The sequence below is a fragment of the Alnus glutinosa genome, chromosome 2 (genome assembly GCF_958979055.1).
Source record: "Alnus glutinosa chromosome 2, dhAlnGlut1.1, whole genome shotgun sequence".
Taxonomy (NCBI): Eukaryota; Viridiplantae; Streptophyta; class Magnoliopsida; order Fagales; family Betulaceae; genus Alnus; species Alnus glutinosa.
The window spans coordinates 8,115,067-8,133,245 of NC_084887.1; the positions used below are offsets into that span (position 1 = coordinate 8,115,067).

General features: G+C 39.7%; 1 protein-coding gene across 1 annotated transcript in view; it reads left to right on the plus strand.

The window, feature by feature from the left end:
- Window positions 1-18,179, plus strand: part of LOC133860851 (two pore calcium channel protein 1A-like) — a 48,317-nt gene that overhangs the window by 17,572 nt on the left and 12,566 nt on the right. The window contains exons 10-13 of the mRNA XM_062296480.1: window positions 10,510-10,571; window positions 13,996-14,068; window positions 16,094-16,159; window positions 16,266-16,409. Coding sequence (XP_062152464.1) covers window positions 10,510-10,571; window positions 13,996-14,068; window positions 16,094-16,159; window positions 16,266-16,409 — 345 coding nt within the window. The remainder of the gene's footprint in view (window positions 1-10,509; window positions 10,572-13,995; window positions 14,069-16,093; window positions 16,160-16,265; window positions 16,410-18,179) is intronic.

The following is an 18,179-nucleotide window of genomic DNA, read 5'->3' on the forward strand; positions in this document are numbered from 1 at the left end:
TAAACTACATAAAAGAAAAAAATATATCCCACAAAACATTCAAATTAATTAAAACATAAGACTCTTATTTTTAGTTTAATCTATATAAATTAAAACATGTTAAAATCTTTGTTCTCATAGGTGTAGTTTAGAATGAAAATAAGTATTAAGAAGAAAAATAGCAAGAAGAAAACCATGATTTTGATTATCAAAGCATAAAGGTGTAGTTTAGAATGAAAATAAGTATTAAGAAGAAAAATAGCAAGAAGAAAACTGTGATTTTGATAATCAAAGCATAAAATAGAAAATTAGCAGGAATTTTTTATATTGTCGGTGTGATACCTATTATATTTCAATCCTATATAATTCTGAACATTTGAAAAAGAAAATGAACAAAAAAAAAATTCTCATAAATTCAAATCAAGAATTGCTTAACCAAAAATTTCACAAACAAAAAGGAAACACATTTAGATTTCAACCCAAAATTTAAAATACTAAAGAAGCACCGGTCTCCACAAAAGGGTCCTACTTGTGTCATTAACCCACTCTCAAGGTTTGACAAAAATTCACAAACTATTGGTTTCACGGTAACATATGTTCTGTTTGATAAACCATACAATACCTTCATCTGGCCAGATGAATGAAAAATCGTCTCAAGCTTTTCCAAAATCTGAAACTCTTCTATATTTGAAGGCATTAATAGAGAGAGAGAGAGAGAGAGAGAGAGAGACACGTGCTTGTCATCTCAAGCTTTTGCAAAATCTGAAACGCTTCTATATTTCAAGGCGTCAATAGAGAGAGAGAAAGAGAGCCGTGCGTTTAGGTAACGTATATATGGATTTTTTTGCTCCAATTTTTTGTTGTACAACTATATGTAATTATTGTAACGTATATATGGGTTTTTTTTTTGGTATATAGGGGTTTTTGTTTTCCTATATATGAGATTCTATGTAACACATATAACTCTTGATTCTATATATGAGTTTTTAAATACCGTATTAATGCATATAACTCTTGATTCTATATATGGATTTTTAAATAAACGTATTAACATATATTAAATAGACCGGTTCTATTTTATTTAAAAGACCGGTTCAGTACTTGAAAGACCGGTTTAGTCACTAAAAAGTATGTTCATGCCACGTGTCGCCATTCTAAGGAAGAACTCAATCTTTATATATATATATGATTTGATTACTTACAAAAAAATAGAGGGAAAATTACACATATTCCCGTTAAATTACCATTCAATTGTCAATGTACCTCCTAAACTACCAATTGTGTTAATGTCTCCCCCCTAAACTACTAAACAATGTCAATGTCCCCTCCAATGACAAAAGTACCCTTCACAAAATTATAAAAATTATAGAAAAACAAAACAAAAAATAAAAACTAAGGTTTTTTTTTTTTTTTTTTTTTTAAAATTTATTATTATTGTTATTATTTTTTAAATTTTATATAATTTTTAGTTTATTAACGCACATGACTTATCATCAAATGACTCAATCACTCAAGACACCTCTCATCCTATACGTGAGTCTAGTGATAAAGAGATAAGAGATAAGAGATAAGAGCATGAAGAGATAGAGATAGGAAGACATTGTAATCTAACTCAAACTCAATGTATAGATGAGGAAGAGTTATACTTCAATATGAAGACATAGAAGCGGTAGAGTTGTAGTTAATCTTATATATTGTAAATGCTATAAATATCAATTTTTTTTTTAATAAGTAAGAATACTTTATTAAAGAAAGCGTAAGGCGCCCCTAAGTATACATGAAGTATACACAGGAACAACCAAAGCTAACCTACTAAAACCCAATAGAACCAACAAAACCCGAACCCCTCGAAAACGAAGAAAAACCCCAAAACAAACTACAGAAGAAACCAACTAAGAACAAAACAACCCACCACCCACCCACCAAAGCACACAAACCTACATCATGTGTGCCTTGCCTTTCCTACTCCTAGAAGGAACTTCAGCATCACCATAATTGATGGAGCTATGCAAATTTAGTAGCTCCCTTTTTCCTTTAGACTTTTGGCGCGCAATCATCTTCTCCCGCTGAAAATCTTCTTCCATGGCTTCCCTAATTGTCAAGGCCTCCTCCCCTGAAGCCCCTTCCAATGCCCAATCCAAGGGCGATCCATCCCAATAGTCATCTTCCTCCTTCTCACAAACTACAATCTCCCCGTTGTGATCAAAACCGAAGAATCCAGTTCTCTCAACGGAGCAAGGACAGATGTAGCCACTCGAAGGAGAGGAAGGTCGTACCACCTCGACCTCCTTGTCCTCCCGCGGCAAAACGGGAGGGACTGGAACACTCGGAGGAAGATTAAGAAATCCCTTCCTAAACAGACCCTTTTTCGCTGGACATACTGTCTTCTTTTTCGCATGAGCCTCTCCACCCGTAACCTTAAGAAGAACAGGTTCTGTGGACAGCTTTGAGGCTTCCAATGAGTCAGCAAGAAACCCATCATTCCAGACCACTAAACGCCCTGCCCTGAGCTCCCTAGCCCTCCTGAAGTATTGCTGAAATGGTCGACTAGGCAGCAAGGGGGAAGGGGAAGAACGAATCTTCTTCCCCAACTCAAAAGCCCCTGAAAGTGAAGGAACAGAAGAGACAGAGAGTTTTGCACCACACAGAAGCCCAGTCGACGCCGGAGGAGCAACCAAAGTCGCCGGCGACGGCGTCTTCACAGTCGGCAGAGGTGGGAAGACGAACAAAGGAACCGACTTAACCAGAGACGGCCCACCCCCAGATCGATCTTCGCACAAGGGAACCCCAACGGGAGACTCCGACGGATTGAGATTGCACGGCCCAGAGGAAGCCACCAGCGTCGTCTCCGACGAGAAGCTCGACGTCCGTAAGGAATTAGGTTTACGCAAGAAGCGACCCAAACGCAATCCTTTTCGACTCCTTCCGATTCTAGCAAGCCGGCCCAGAATCATCTTTGCAGCTCGGCCCAAATCCAAGTTGAAACCTATGACCCGCTTACTCCACGTGCGCAACTTTGAAATTTCAAATTTCAAACTCGCATGTGGAAACAAGGTCTTACCCATCGAACGGTGAGGCTGGTCCTTACCCAACAGATCAAACGAAAGAGACTCCAAGGTAGAACAGTTCAACGCCAACCTCCGATCTGCATCTATCACCCTCACCGCCGGAAGAAGGTCAAGCTCACACACTGGCGTAACCAATCTCCTGGACAAACGACCCCCCACGAAAGGCGCCTTCTTCACGCCAGCGGCCGAGCCTGCCTTCAACACCTCCACAAAGGAGGGCCCCTTCGTGAAAGGAACCAAACCCGGCCAAGCCTCTACTTTCTTCCCCTTAATCTCCACCGACTCGTGCAAGAACCCATCCCCCCCGCCCATTGATGCAGAAAAGGAAATAGCGGTCTTCCTCAACTCTTTGGAGAATTTGATCCAACCCCACCCTCCACGTCCCTCAGGGATCAGAATAAACCCTTTCCGGCCACCCATCCTGAATGAAGCTACCTCAAAGAAACGGCCAGCTTGGTTACACCCTCTTCGAGCAATCAAGACTCTCAAACCTTCCCTGAATGATTTGATGAAATCTTGATCTTCCGGAATATCCACAAGAAGCTCCAATGTCGAAGCCAACCACTCAGAGCAAGGAGAACTAATGAAAATTTCGCCGGAGAAGCTTTTTCTCTTCTCCCCCACCCTCAGCGTCGACGCCCCTTCCAGAACCGAGAAGACAAAAGTCTTCGACTCCACGATAAAGCTTAACTCCATCTCAAAAAACACTCAGAACCCAAGCGGCCGACCCAGAGAATGATCACATTTTCGAGCGAAAAGTAGCCACACAGTAATGAACCCCACCGCCAACGCCCCTACGCGAGCTACTAGCGCGACCCACAAACACCTGATGCTCAATAGTCTATCCACGTACAGCAACCGGGCCTCTGATAAGCGAATCAATGTAGCCACGTACGTACGCGCTCTCACGCGCCGCCACTAAGGCACACAGAGAGAGAGAGAGAGAGAGAGAGAGAGAGAGAGAGAGAGAGAGAGTAATAACAATCAAAAACATCAACAGCAGCATTCACAGTGACATTGAAGCAATCAGAGGGATTGGGCGAAAGGAGTGATAGCAAGAGGAGGGATGTGGTTACATATCTTTTAATGTGTTCTTCCTTGTATAATCAAAATTAGAGTGCAATGAATAGATAACTCTCCTATATATATCAATCAAAGCTCACTAAGATGAGCACGTTGAATATATTATACAGCAATTGGGTTCTATTATGGTATTAGAGTAGCATATAGACCAACGTCTTTGATCCTTATGTCTGACTCTGACTCTACCTCAACCACCTCTTCCATGGCTTCACCGCCCCACCCAACCAATCCCATGTCTGTAGGCTTCACTGTCCCTAACATGAATCACTCCCTGAATATCAAGCTATCCAAAGGGAATCTCATGACTTGGAGAATGCAGCTCCTTGCCTACATCCACAGTTAAGATGCGTTCGGATTCTTAGATGGCTCATCATCTTCCTACGGTGGACGACACTACTATCATGGTCTTGGTTCTTCCTCCAGGCAACCGAGGGCGTGGCTCCTACTTCTCCAATGACACTGCCTCTTCATCACGGCCTACATGTTAGATTTGTGGCAAGCTGGGCCACACTGCCCTTCGGTGCTATCAACGGCAGGATTCGACATCTCCATCTGAATCTCAGCACAATCCACAGGCTTATTACTCTTCCCCTGCCCTGCCTACTGAAGACAACTGGTACCTCGATACCGGGGCAACTCATCACGTTACCAGTGAGCTCCAGCATCTTGTTTGAACGCTTACAAAACTCAAAGATTAGAAGTGTGCAAACAGATTGGGGTGGTGAATATCACAACCTCCATACCTATTTTCAATCCATTGGCATCATCCATCGCGTTTCATGTCCTCACACGCATCAACAAGAAGGATGCGCTGAACGAAAACATTGTCATCTTACTGACACCACGTTGGCTCTTCTAGCTGACAGTTATCTTCCCAAAACCTTTGAGGATGAGGCGTGTCTCACTTCTTGCTACCTCATCAATAGGTTGCCCACTCCATGGCTGAAAAATAAGTCTCAATTTCAAAAACTTTTTAGCCGCACTCCTGACTATACTTTCCTTAAAATATTTGGGTGTGCATGCTTCCCTAATCTTCACCCCTATAACTCTCATAAATTCTCTCTGTTCCAAACAATGTCTTCATTGGCTACAGTCCAAACCACAAAGGTTACAAGTGCTATCACATTGAGGCTGACCGCATGTATATCTCACGGGATGCGGTGTTTCATGAAACTATGTTTCCCTTCACATATCATCACTCACTGAGTCCTATGCTGCCCAAGTTGCTCCCTTTATTCCACCTCTCCATATTCCAACACATACTCCTACTTGTCCTACACCTCCTCCTGCAGCATCAAATATAACTCTATCACCTACTTCTTCCCATTCATCTTCTGTAGAACCAAGTGTGACTCATTCTCACTCTAATACTTATGCTCCTACTCGCAATCCACTAGCCTCCAAGCCTACTCGGATGTAGATTGGGCAGGCTGCCCAGATGGTAGACACTCCACAAGAGCCTACTGTGTTTTCCTTGGCTCAAACCTGATTTTATGGAGCTCTAGGAAGCAACCCACCGTCTCACGCTCCTCTACGGAAGCAAAATTTAAAGCGATTGCCAGCACCATTGCTGAACTCCTTTGGATTCAAGCTCTTCTTCTTGAACTCGGTGTCTCTCTCCCTTCTCCACCTAAACTGTGGTGTGACAACATTGGGGCTATGTACATGTTAGTAAATCCTGTATTTCATGCATGCACAAAACATGTGCAAATCGACTTCCACTTCGTTAGAGATCGTGTTGCTGATAAATCATTGGAAATTCTCTTCATTCCCAGCTTGGACTAATTAGCGGATGTTCTAACTAAACCTCTTGTCTCCACTCGGTTTCAAATGTTATGTTTCAAGCTCAACGTCCGATCTCCCCTGTTGACCTTGCGAGAGGGTATTAATGCACATGACTTATCATCAAAGGACTCAATCCCTCAAGACACTTCTCATTCTATACGTCAGTCTAGTGATAAAGAGATAAGAGATAAGAGCATGAAGCGATAGAGAGAGGAAGACATTGTAATCTAACTCAAACTCAATGTATAAATGAGGAAGAGTTATACTTCAATATGAAGACATAGAAGAGGTAGAGTTGTAGTTAATCTTACATATTGTAAATGCTATATATATCAATCAAAGCTCACTAAGATGAGCACGGTGAATATATTATACAGCAAGGGTTATTGGGTTCTATTACAGTTTGGGCCACCTCCTTGGATTTTCATTTTTTCTAGTTTTTTTTTTTTTTTAATTTTTTTTTGATAAGTAAGAGAATTTCATTAAAAAAATGTAAGGCGCCCCTAAGTATACAGGATGTATACATAGAAGCAACTCAACTAGCCCACATAAAAAAACCCAATAAAACCACAAGTAAACCACAAGAAAACCCCTAACAAGCACAATAGAAACCTTCACAAAACAAAAGAAACCCCCAATAGTAACCCCCGAATACAAAAAAAAAAAACCCTAAAAGCACCCAAACCAACCCCAAAAACCCCCCAACAAGACCCCCTAAACCCAAAAGAAAAAAAACCCTAGAACCCGAGAAAAACCCAAGAGAAACACCCCTCAAAATAATCCAAGCAAAAACCGAACCTGAGGAATGGCCCACAAACCCACCCAAGCACACAAAGGCATACAACTCTACAACATAAGGCCCTTTCCTTTCTTATGCCTAGCGGAAGATTTAGTGTCGCCATAGTTGATAGAGCTATGCAGGTTTAGAAGCTCCCTCTTGCCTTTAGACTTTTTGCGCGATATCATCTTGTCACGCTGAAATTCTTCTTCCATGGCATCCTGAATGGCCAACGCATCATCCCCAAAAGCGCCCTCTAACGCCCAATCCAAAGGCGAAACATCCCAAAGATCAACGTCCTCCTCCCAAACCACAATCTCCCCGTTATGATCAAAACCGATCGGCCAATTCTGAGATTGGGAGAAACTATTACCCTCAACAGGTGAAGAAATGGAACAACCTCTAGGAGGGGAGGAAGGCCCAACCATCCCAACATCGAAGACCTTCCGAGGCGAAGCAGGAGTAGCTGGCATCTTTGGGCGAGGGTTAGGAAACCCCTTTCTAAGAATGCCCGTCTTCACTGGAGGCTCTGCAACCTTCTTCGTTGGAGGCTCTGCAACCGCAACCTTATTAACAGCTAAGTCGGCAACCAACTTCGAGGCTTTCAGGGAATCTGATAGAAGCACATCGTTCCACTTCAACGAAACCCCTTCCCTAAGTATCCTCGCCTTCTTGATATAACTTTGAAATGGCTTCGAGACCACGGGGAAAGAAGAGCGCAACTTCTCTCCCAACACAGTGGCTCCAATGGAATGAGGGGTCATGAGTTGAGAGACCGTCCGAGAAGCACCATCAGGATTGCACCGCAGAGGAAGGGACACCTGAGCCGGCGAGGGGGGAAACCCGAAAAGCTTAGGGGCAGTAACCCGGCTAGGAACTACCTTCAAACAGCTAGACCCTCCCCCCAATAAGGAAAACGGCACCGGAAATACCCTTGGAACAGCCGGCACCGGCGCCGAAAGAGCAGGAGACACCCCCTGGGGCTGCAAAATCCTCCCCTAGCGAAGGAATCTCCAAACCCCCAGGAGGATGACGATCCAGAGAGAACCCAGGAGAAGACGTCCAAACCGGAGAAGCCCCTAGAACAGCCGGCGATGAAGGCTCTGGCTGAAGAAGAGCAAGAGACGGCGCCGGAAAAGGAGACACCCCTGGAGCTACTAGACCCTCCCCCGACGAAGGAACCACCAAACCCCCAGGAGGAGGCCGAATGAGAGACAACCCAGAAAAAGACTCTAGCGTCAACTCCGGCAAGATTCTCGACGAACGGGATTTAGGTTTCGGCAAGAGTCGGGCCAAACGAAAACCAGAACGTTTTCGACCTAGGCCAAACCCGACAAACCAACCCAAAAAATTCTTAATAGCCCGACCCAAGACCACTTTCAAATCGTTGACTAGCTTGCTCCACGTGCGCAACATCAAAAATTCGAAATTCGAATTTGAACTTGGAGACGGCTTTTTATCCAGCGATTCAAACGACCGGTCTTTAACCAACGGGTCAGAAGGACGAGACTCCAAGGCGAAACAACCCACCGTCGAGCTCAGGACTTGCTCAGCATGACTCGTCGCCAGGAGGGGAACAAGAGCATCCGGCTCCTCCAACGAAGCCCTCAACCCGGAACGATGATCCCCCACGAAGGGCAACTTTTTCACAGCGGTGGACAGAACCGAGCACAACACCTCCGCAAAGGATGGTCCCGTCCACTTTGAAACCAAACCCAAACTCGGCCCTAAAACCTTCGCATCTTTCTTGGTCAACGAAGACGAGGAACCTAGCCCTGTACCCACCGTAGCAGAGAGGAAATCGACAGCCTTACTCAACTCTTCGGAGAATTTCTGCCATCCCCTCCTTCCACGACCCTCAGGGATGAAGATGAACCCTTTCCGACCGCCCAGCCCAAAGGTTGTCGCCTCTAAGAAGCGCCCAGCTCTGTTCCCACCCGTCCGAGCAATCAGAACTTTCGAGCCTTCTCGGAATGACTTGATAAAATCTTGTTCTTCCGGTATACCCAACAGCATCTCCAACGTCGCCGCTAGCCATTTTGAGCATTGAATACTCAGGACAACTTCGCCCAAAAAGCTTTTTCTTTTCTCCACCACCCTCAGCACCGACGCCCCATCCAAAAACACGAAAGCAAAAGACTTCGCCTCCACAGTAAATCTCTTCTCCATCTCACTACATCCGACCTTCACAAAAACATACTCATGAAATTATCAGCTAATCAAAAGGAATTCGCACATGCCTTCTTCCTTCCAAAGAAGAGGGATAGGGTTTTCATGGGGGGAGAGAGAGAGAGAGAGGCCATCCACAACACAATATCATATGTCTCAAACAATTTATAAGGATATATTTGTCTTATTGAAACTTTTTTAGGGTTATTTTTGTCTTTTATTGGTTTTAGGGGGACATTGACATTTTTTGGTAGTTTAAGAAGGGATATTGACACAATTGGTAGTTTGGAGGGCACAATGGGAATGACCGGCCACCTCCATGATGGCCAAGGGGGGTGGCTCAACCACCCCTCTTCTCCTTTTTTTTTTTTTTTTTAATTATTTATTTATTTATTTTTAAAATTTTATTATTTTTAAAGATTTTTATTTTTTATCTTTTAATTTTTTTTTATATAGTGCCACGTGTCAACCTCCATGGTCGACATGTGGCAGACCGTTAATATTTGGATGGAAAAGTTAACAGAGGTATCAAGTTGGTTTTTTCCCAGAATTTAGGTCTTCCTATGAAACAAATGAAAACTTAAGTACTAAAAAAAAAAAAAATTAAAAACTCAGGTACCAATTAGGTATTTAACCCTTTCTTTTAAGGCCATCCCAAAATAGTGAAAGTTTCCAAAAATGAAAGTTTTATCCTTTTAACTTACCATGTTGCCCTTAAATTTGAAGTGTTCTTTATTTTTATTTTATTTTTCTTTACCCATTTTTTAAGTGCATTTAAAGAACATTTGTTTTATTAAAACGCATGTTATTTGAAAACTTTCGTTTGTTGCAGGATAGAGGGAGTATTGCCTTTTAAATTAAAAGTTGATTTCGAGCCTATGTTTTTTGTTTTTTGTTTTTTATTTTTATATTTTTATGAATAATAATTTATTAAAGAGAAAAGGCAATGCCCTCATATGTGAAAAGTATACAAGAGAAGCTACCCCCTAAAGGTGTACGAAATCTAAAACATTAACAAGATCTAAAATAATATTTGATTTCGAGTCCTTTATTTGTGGTTAAATAATTTATTTTTGTCAAATTTCACTCACATTTCTGGACCTATGTAAGATAATTTTTGGAAGAGTGTTTGTTTTATTAAAATGCGTGTCATTTGAAAACTTTCATGTGTTGCGAGATGGAGGGGGTATTATTATTATTAAGAGTTGATTTCGAGCCCTTTGTTTGTGGTTTTAGTTGATGAAGATAGGGAAAAAAAAATTATGGTTTTTTCGAAGGATATGTTTATCTAACAGGCTTGTGTATGAAAAAAATAATTGATACTGCTGGTTGGATCCATTGACCTGTCTATAGGCATTAAAATACTGGCGCTCTGAATTTACTGTATGTATGGGCAAATTTTTATGTGCGTATAATGATTCCCCAACCCCCCCAAAAAATGTAGCCCTTCTGTTGTCATGCATGTTATCAACCTTTTTTTCCCAGTAAAGAGTTCATTTTATTAGTAAGAAGTGATTCTTGTCTTCCTGGCACCATGATTATTTTTCTTATTTAGCTTAATTTCGTTGGCATTTAAATATGGTTGCATTTGTTATTTTGGACATTAAATATTTATTTATTTTTGAGTCCCTTTTTTGTGCTTAACAGAATCGTGGATTTATTGATAAAGAGCAATGTATTAAACTGTTTGAGGAACTGAATGAATACAGGTATTAATGGCAGCTCTATCTTTAACATGCTTTCAGATTTATTTCTTTTACCATTCCATTGTTGTGTCTTTTTTGAAATCCTGTTGGTTAATAGAAGGGTGAGAATGGAAGGCTACAGTGAGGATTAATGTGTCCTCCTTTCTTTATTGGTGCCAAGCGAAATAGACTCCTCTCCTAAAAATACAAAGAACAGTTTTAGGAAACAATCACAAAGAATGGCTTCCTATGCGGCAGTGGAATGTACGCTGTCTGGTTTTGGTTTTTGTAAATGTTCTCCCATCCCAGTTTCCATTAAAAAAAAATGCTTCTTTTCTCCTCTTAATTACATTTTGCATAATAACTCTTCAGCTTGGAACTGTTTTCCTTCCTCATTTACCAATGCACAGCGCATGTCAGTAGGCAGTAGATAACCCAATGTTTTTGAAGGTGTAAATAGGAACTGAATTTTTTCTTGAATCTACTGTTCTGTCCTCTCTGAGTTGCCAGAGAAAGGAAAACTCATAATGAGGAACAGGAAGAACCCCACTCTTTTTATTTTTTTATTTTCCAAATAATTGTTTAGATTTTCCAGGCTACAGTTTTTCAAATTACAGATGATAGATTAGGTTTTTTAAATTCAGGTAGAAGAAAATATTAACTTGACCTGAGATATTTCAAAGCTCCTCTGCTTTCCATAAATGACGGTTGTAGCTCTTGGCCAACTTTCTGGTAGTTTAATACAACTCACCCATATGCATGGGATTGAATCTAAAGGTCCACCCTCCACCTGTAGGGGAAGGAGATGTCATTTGGTCCAAGGATCATTGCATGCCTGCTCAGCTTTCATGTTGTATAATATGCTTATTAATGTTTGAGATCGTATTATGAGTTAGTCCCAATGTTTTTATAAAGAAAATACTTGGATTCATATGCTTTTTGTTCAAAGTAATTTATCAATAGAGTAGGAAAGCGCCAAGTAGTAGTTATTGGAGGATTTTAAATTTTTAGGGAAAAATACATTTTACTCCCTTGAAGTTGGGTCACTTTTTCGATTTTGCCTCCAATGTTTAAAAAGTAACAATGTACCCCCACAAAGTTTCTGATTTTTGCAATGTTGCCCATCTGTTAGGCATTTCTGTCTTCTCTGACAGAAAATTATGCACTAGGGTTTTTAGTGGATGAAATGTCGAAAATACCCTCATTTTCCCTAAACAAAAAAGAAAATAAAAACCCTCTTTCTTCAATTTCTCCTCATACTTTTCGTGTTCAGCCTCATGATCATCCTACACAGTCGATTCCCACACCACCATGAAACTTTCAACAACGAACAAACGAAATTCAGTTCCACAGTTATCTAGAAACTAAATCCAATTGAAATGTCAAAGCACCACATCAGACATGAAAGAATCAAAATTTTTACATCTAAGAAGTTATAAAAATAATAAAACTCTTACCAACTAAAATAATAAAACTCTTACCAACTATTTGGTCGCTGAGAAAACTGAAGACAAATGAAAGATAAAATAATAATAATAATAATAATATTTTTTTAAAAAAATTCAAACTCAACAACCCAAAGACATCAACTATCTCAGTGCGGTAAACTCTTTGTTTCATTCTCCAGGATTGAGAACAATGAAAATCCCAACATGAAAACCTTACACTCATTTCTTTTGTCAACGTTTTCTCGGCAACCAAATAGAGTTAAATCTCCAACTCCTTCAATATTCGCCAACACCAATTGAATTTACAACAAACAAAAATCTTTCACTAAAATTCGGAAAAAGTTATTCACAATTCTGGATGGGTCATCCCTTGTTTTCGTGATGGGAAAGTTCTTGTGAAGGAAGAGGATCCAATCTTTCTTCTCCGTCCGACGGCGGAGATGGCGCCCCTATGGATTTGGTGCAGTGTTCACAATGAAATTTGCAGTCAGAGCCTTGATTGTGGACCCCAACATGCAATCATGGCTTTCAAGTGAAGAACTACTATAACTCGTTACAGCCTGAAAAGAACGAGGAGATTGTAAATCACCTCCTCCTCAATTGTGAGTTTACTAGTGATCTTTGGTACCTTGTTCTAAACTTATTTGGAGTTTTGTGGGTCATGCCTAGCAATATCCTAGGGGTGCTACACTGTTGGAAGACTCAAGGACGGGGACATTCAGATGGGGCCATCTGGAAAGTTATTCACGCACTATTAATGTGGAGCATTCGGAGAGAAACAAATCGGCACCTATTTGCGGACTACGAGTCTAATGTGCTTTGTTTAAAATCCTTATTCTTGAGATCTCTCTTAGATTGGGCTGTAGCTTATGTTCCTAATTTCTCCTCAAATCTTGTAGGTATTGTTAACTTTTTAGATTTCAGACACCATTAGGGTGGTTGTATCTCGTGTACTTTTCGTGTACAAGGGCTTGGCCTCTTCTTTTAATAAATTATTATTCATAAAAACAAGTATATTACATACTACCAGTTTCATCCTCTAAAATAAATCCATTGACTTTACACAATTTCTAAATAAACAATCTCGACTTTCTGTTGTCCAATCATGGAAGCCTTCTTTTTAAACCACTTGAAGTGTAAGGATGATTTATATTTGACCATTTGCTAGGGGTGTTGGTTCTAGTCGGGTTAGAGGCAAGTGGGCCCTTGCTGTTGTGTAAAGTAGCTCAAGTTCTTTGAGGGCTTTGGGTTTTTGTGGTAGGGTTGGGGGTTTCTTCTGTCTTTTGAGTTTTTTCGGGTTTCTTCCTTTGTTTTCTGTTTTTCTTTTGTTTTGGTGTCCTTCTTGTATACTCCATGTATGCTTAAGGGTGCCTTACGCTTTTTAATTTTATTTCTTTTCTTACCTATCTCAAAAAATAAAAAAAAAAATTGACCATTTGCAGACTCCTTTTTCAAACAAAATATTCTAATAAATGAAGTTTGGTTATAAAAATAAGAAGCTGTGAGAGACCACCCTAAGTGGAGAAAGGATCAGGAGGCAGCCTAAAGGCAAGTGATTCCACAATCATTAGCTGTTGCTTTTCAGTCGTGACATCCCGATTAGAAGCTCAGTGAACCACTTTTCATTTTAAGCCTCTGTTATTGACATTGGATCTGTGGTCTAGCAAAGAAACTACTAACATGTGGTTTATATATATTTCATCAGCTCGGCAAGTGATTCCATAACCATTAGCTGTTGCTTTTCAGTCATGACATCCCGATTAGAAGCTCAGTGAACCACTTTTCATTTTAAGTCTCTGTTATTGACATTGGATCTGTGGCCTAGCAAAACAACTACTAACATGTGGTTTATATATATTTCATCGGCTCTTTCCACTAGAGATCAGCTTCTATTATGAAATGAAGGCTCTTATATTAATTATAGCTTTCAATATTTCTACTGCTTGCTTGTGATATTGATTTTGTGAATCTTGAAGGATGTCTTTATAAATTCCATATAGGACTTTGCCACCAATATCAAGAGAAGAATTTGAGTTGATATTTGATGAGCTGGATGATAGTCATGACTTCAAGGTATATTCATTTACTTAAGCTCTTGATTAGTTGAAATTCTTGTAAACTATAATTTTTTATTTTCTTTTCCATTCGCCATTTGTTTGAAAAATCCGATACTTTTCAAAAAATTGTGTTCTTATTGTTATAATTCTACATTTGATTCTTTAAATCCTTAGGGTAGCACATCGGCTTGGACCCCGCCTCATGAAACGGAAGTCACTAGTTTCAATCTCCCCCTCTTTCTCTTGGGACAAAAACTCACTCATTCAAAAGAAAAAAAGTTTGATCATATATGTTTTGGGTGTCATAGATATGTTTGTTAGCAATGCAGTACCCTGTGATGCACATAAACATATTAGTTTGTAATATTTTTAAATACAAGGAAAATACATTTTAGTTGTAGAGTGCTTCTTGTATTTCAAAACAAGCCGCTTTTTGTGCCATTTTAAAAAAGAGAACATACTTGCCTCCATATGTTGAAACTATTCATGCATTCCTCGAACAAAACCTCCAAGAAGTTAGTTCTTTTTATTATTTAGTTAGCTAGAGATCCAAAAAATGAAGAAGGTGATCCTCAAATACATTCTGGCCTGAAAGAGCTTCATTACCCCCTATTGTTTTGATGCGCTCAAATAAATTAAAGACACAAAATAAAAAGATATGGGCTACTTCGAGAGAGCCTTGATCTCCAATAGCTACTTCGAGAGAGCCTTGATCTCCAAAACAACCAAAAGGTCTAGATTTAATATTCAGCATGTTTATTCATTGAGTAGGGTTACACTTAAATAGATGATGGCTAGGTCATAAGACTTAACCATTAGGTCTAGCCGTCATAACACACTGCAGGAAAATAAATTAAGAATGGAAAATATATTCCTTATTTAGCTAAAACACTTAGGGAAAGAAAATATGGAGAAGTATTCTACTCCTTATTTAGCTAGAGGCTTCTTATTATGCTAGAGGCGGCTAGGGTTAATGCAGCTAAGGTTAGGGTTGTTGTTGCAGTGCGGCGGCTAGGGTTAGGGTGTGCTGCTACAGTGCCACATCAGCCCTAACTTGCTATCCATATCATGTTTCAAGAATATTGCCAATGTAGAAAGCTCTGTAATGCTATCTCTATATCTTATTTATCTCTACCCTCTTTCTGATTAATGGTGGGACCTAATTTTTCTCTTTGTTGGTAGGGATTTAAAAGTATAAGGATGGAAAATGTTGGATAGAATAGTTAATAGTAAGGGATGTTGCTTTCCCTTGTCTGGTAGTAGGGATGGAAAGTTGGACACATGGAAAAAGGATGACAATTTCCTTGATGGGTAGTGGAGAAGGATGATAGGATGGAAATAGGATAATCTAGGAAAGAGAGAGAACTTTTATACCCTATGTCCATCTTTTGAAGTTGCAATTCATAAATTGGTAAAATGGCAAAGATTTTTCTTCATTCCATTATCTGGTTGGATAATACATTTGTGGGAGTTGGTTGAAAATGCTTTTTATCCCTTAACTTTTTTCCCCCCTGCCAAACAGTAAAAACTGGCAATCCATTTATTTTTCTCCCTACCAGATAGAGATGTTTTTGTGAAGTATATTTTTCACACTTTGATATAGAACTTTGATCTTCTAGATGTGCTGGAAGAATAAAAAGAACAATGCGATAACTGAGCTTTTTGGTGATATAAGTTTGATTTATCAACCTATTTCATCAAGTGTATCAGTTCACCATTTGCTTACCACTACATGATTATTTCTGCCTTTTCTTGAGAGTCAGTGTTCTCATATCCTATAGCTTGAATTCCTTCAACAATCTCGAATCTGGAATGCCAATCATGATTTTTGACCAAGTACTGTCTCTCCCAAGTAATTCGGCTTATTTTCAGTAAAAAGGACTACAAGTGATGCAACCTTTAGTAAAAAGTTGGTTTTGGTTTTTCTTGTCCTTTTATGTTTTTGTAGGGATGGAAATTATAAAAGAAATTTGTATGGTCACTATTATTTATTTTGTCTTTCTCTGATTTATTTCCTTGACTTCATCTTGTTGACCTGTAGATCAACTTGGATGAATTTGCTGACCTTTGCAATGCCATTGCTCTTAAGTTCCAGAAGGAGGATTCTGTAAGTCCAAACTGCTGTAGATCTGCAACATTAGGAAGCTCCTTTTTGGGTTAAAGAGCTTTGTAATAAAACCTTGATGCTGACATACTGTGCATTTTGGTTGCAGCCATCTTGCTTTGAAAGATTTCCTTCATTCTACCATTCACCCTCCTCCAAAAAGTTGAAAAGCTTTGTATGGAGTGCCAAATTTGGATACATTGTATCCTTCATTCTTATACTGAATCTAGTTACTGTTATTGTTGAAACAACGGTACAGATTTCATTTAAATAGAACTACTGTTTTATTTTTGCTGCCCTGATTAACATATAGGGTTAATTGAATTGGATTTTTTCTCATTTTTATGGATCAAATTTAGCTTTGATATTCTTGTCGGATGCCACAAGTTGTATGATGTTAATGCTTGTTTTATTGCATAATTCTTCCTACTTCAACCGTAGGTCAGAGACTATATTTATAAGAAGAGAGTTAGTCCTTGGATAGGACTGTACAAATGTATTCTGAAACCATAGAGAAGTCCTTTAATAGGCTGTACAATCTTTAGATAAGAGACCTAAACTATATAACTTATAGTAGTAGAAACATAAGAGAACTATACAACTTGTAGTAGTAGAAACATAATAGAACTACTTATTGTTAGATTTATCTTTATCCGGAGATAAAGATATATCTGGTCTAATACGCCCCCTCAAACTCGACGTAGAAAGTCTGACGTTGAGGTTGAAACTAAGCTGAAGAAACCGGCTGGAGGGAAGAGCCTTTGTCAGGACATCGGCAAGCTGATCTTTGCCAAAGATAAACTTGACCTCTAGATACTTGTCTGCAACTTGATCTCGAACAAAATGATAGTCTATCTCAATGTGCTTTGTACGCGCATGATAGATTGGATTGGAAGTGAGATAAGTTGCACCAATGTTATCACAATATAAGAGTGGTGCTCGGGGAAGAGAAACACGAAGTTCTCGGAGAAGAGACTGGATCCAAATCAATTCAGCAGAGGCATTTGCAAGGGCTTTATACTCGGACTCCGTGCTTGAACGTGACATAGTGGGCTGCTTCTTGGAACTCCATGAAATCAAGTTTTTACCGAGAAACACACAATATCCAGACGTTGATTTCCTGTCATCTGGGCAACCAGCCCAATCAGCATCTGAGAATGCAACAAGCTGACGCGAGGAGAGTTTGTGGATGCAAAATGTGTAGTCAACCGTAGCCTTTAAGTAGCGCAAGATTCGCTTGACAGCAGACCAATGAGGGTCTCTAGGATCTTGCATAAACTGAGATACCTTATTAACAGCAAAGGCAATGTCCGGTCGAGTGAGAGACAAGTATTGAAGTGATCCAATAGTACTGCGATAGAGAGTAGGATCTGTAATTGTAGAACCTTCAAACTTGCTTAGAATTGTAGAGGAGGACATTGGAGTGGCAATCGGTTTTGCAAGATGCATGTTGGTCTTCTTTAGAATATCAAGGATGTATCTTTGTTGAGAGAGATGAAGTCCATCCGATGACCAAGTAGCTTCAACACCTAAAAAGAAATGTAGAGGTCCAAGATCTTTGAGAGCAAATGATGAGTTTAGATCAAAAATAAGTCTAGAGATTGCATCTTTGTGTGAACTTGTGATGATTATATCATCAACATAAATCAAGACAAAAATTTTAATCCCATGAGCATTGTAGACAAAAAGAGATGAGTCAGCCTTGGAGCTTGTGAAATGTAATTCTAGAAGCCTTGTACTTAGTCTTGAAAACCATGCCCGTGGTGCTTGTTTTAAGCCATACAATGCTTTGTGTAATTTGCAAACCGCTGTAGGATGTGAAGGATGCTGGAACCCGGGCGGTTGTATCATATACACAGTTTCTTGAAGGCTGCCATGGAGGAAAGCATTGCTTACATCAACTTGATGAATAACCCAACCTGCAGAAACAGCAATGGAGAGCACTGTTCTAATAGTTATAGGTTTAATAACGGGGCTATAAGTTTCGGAAAAATCAATTCCGGGTTGTTGATGGAACCCTTTA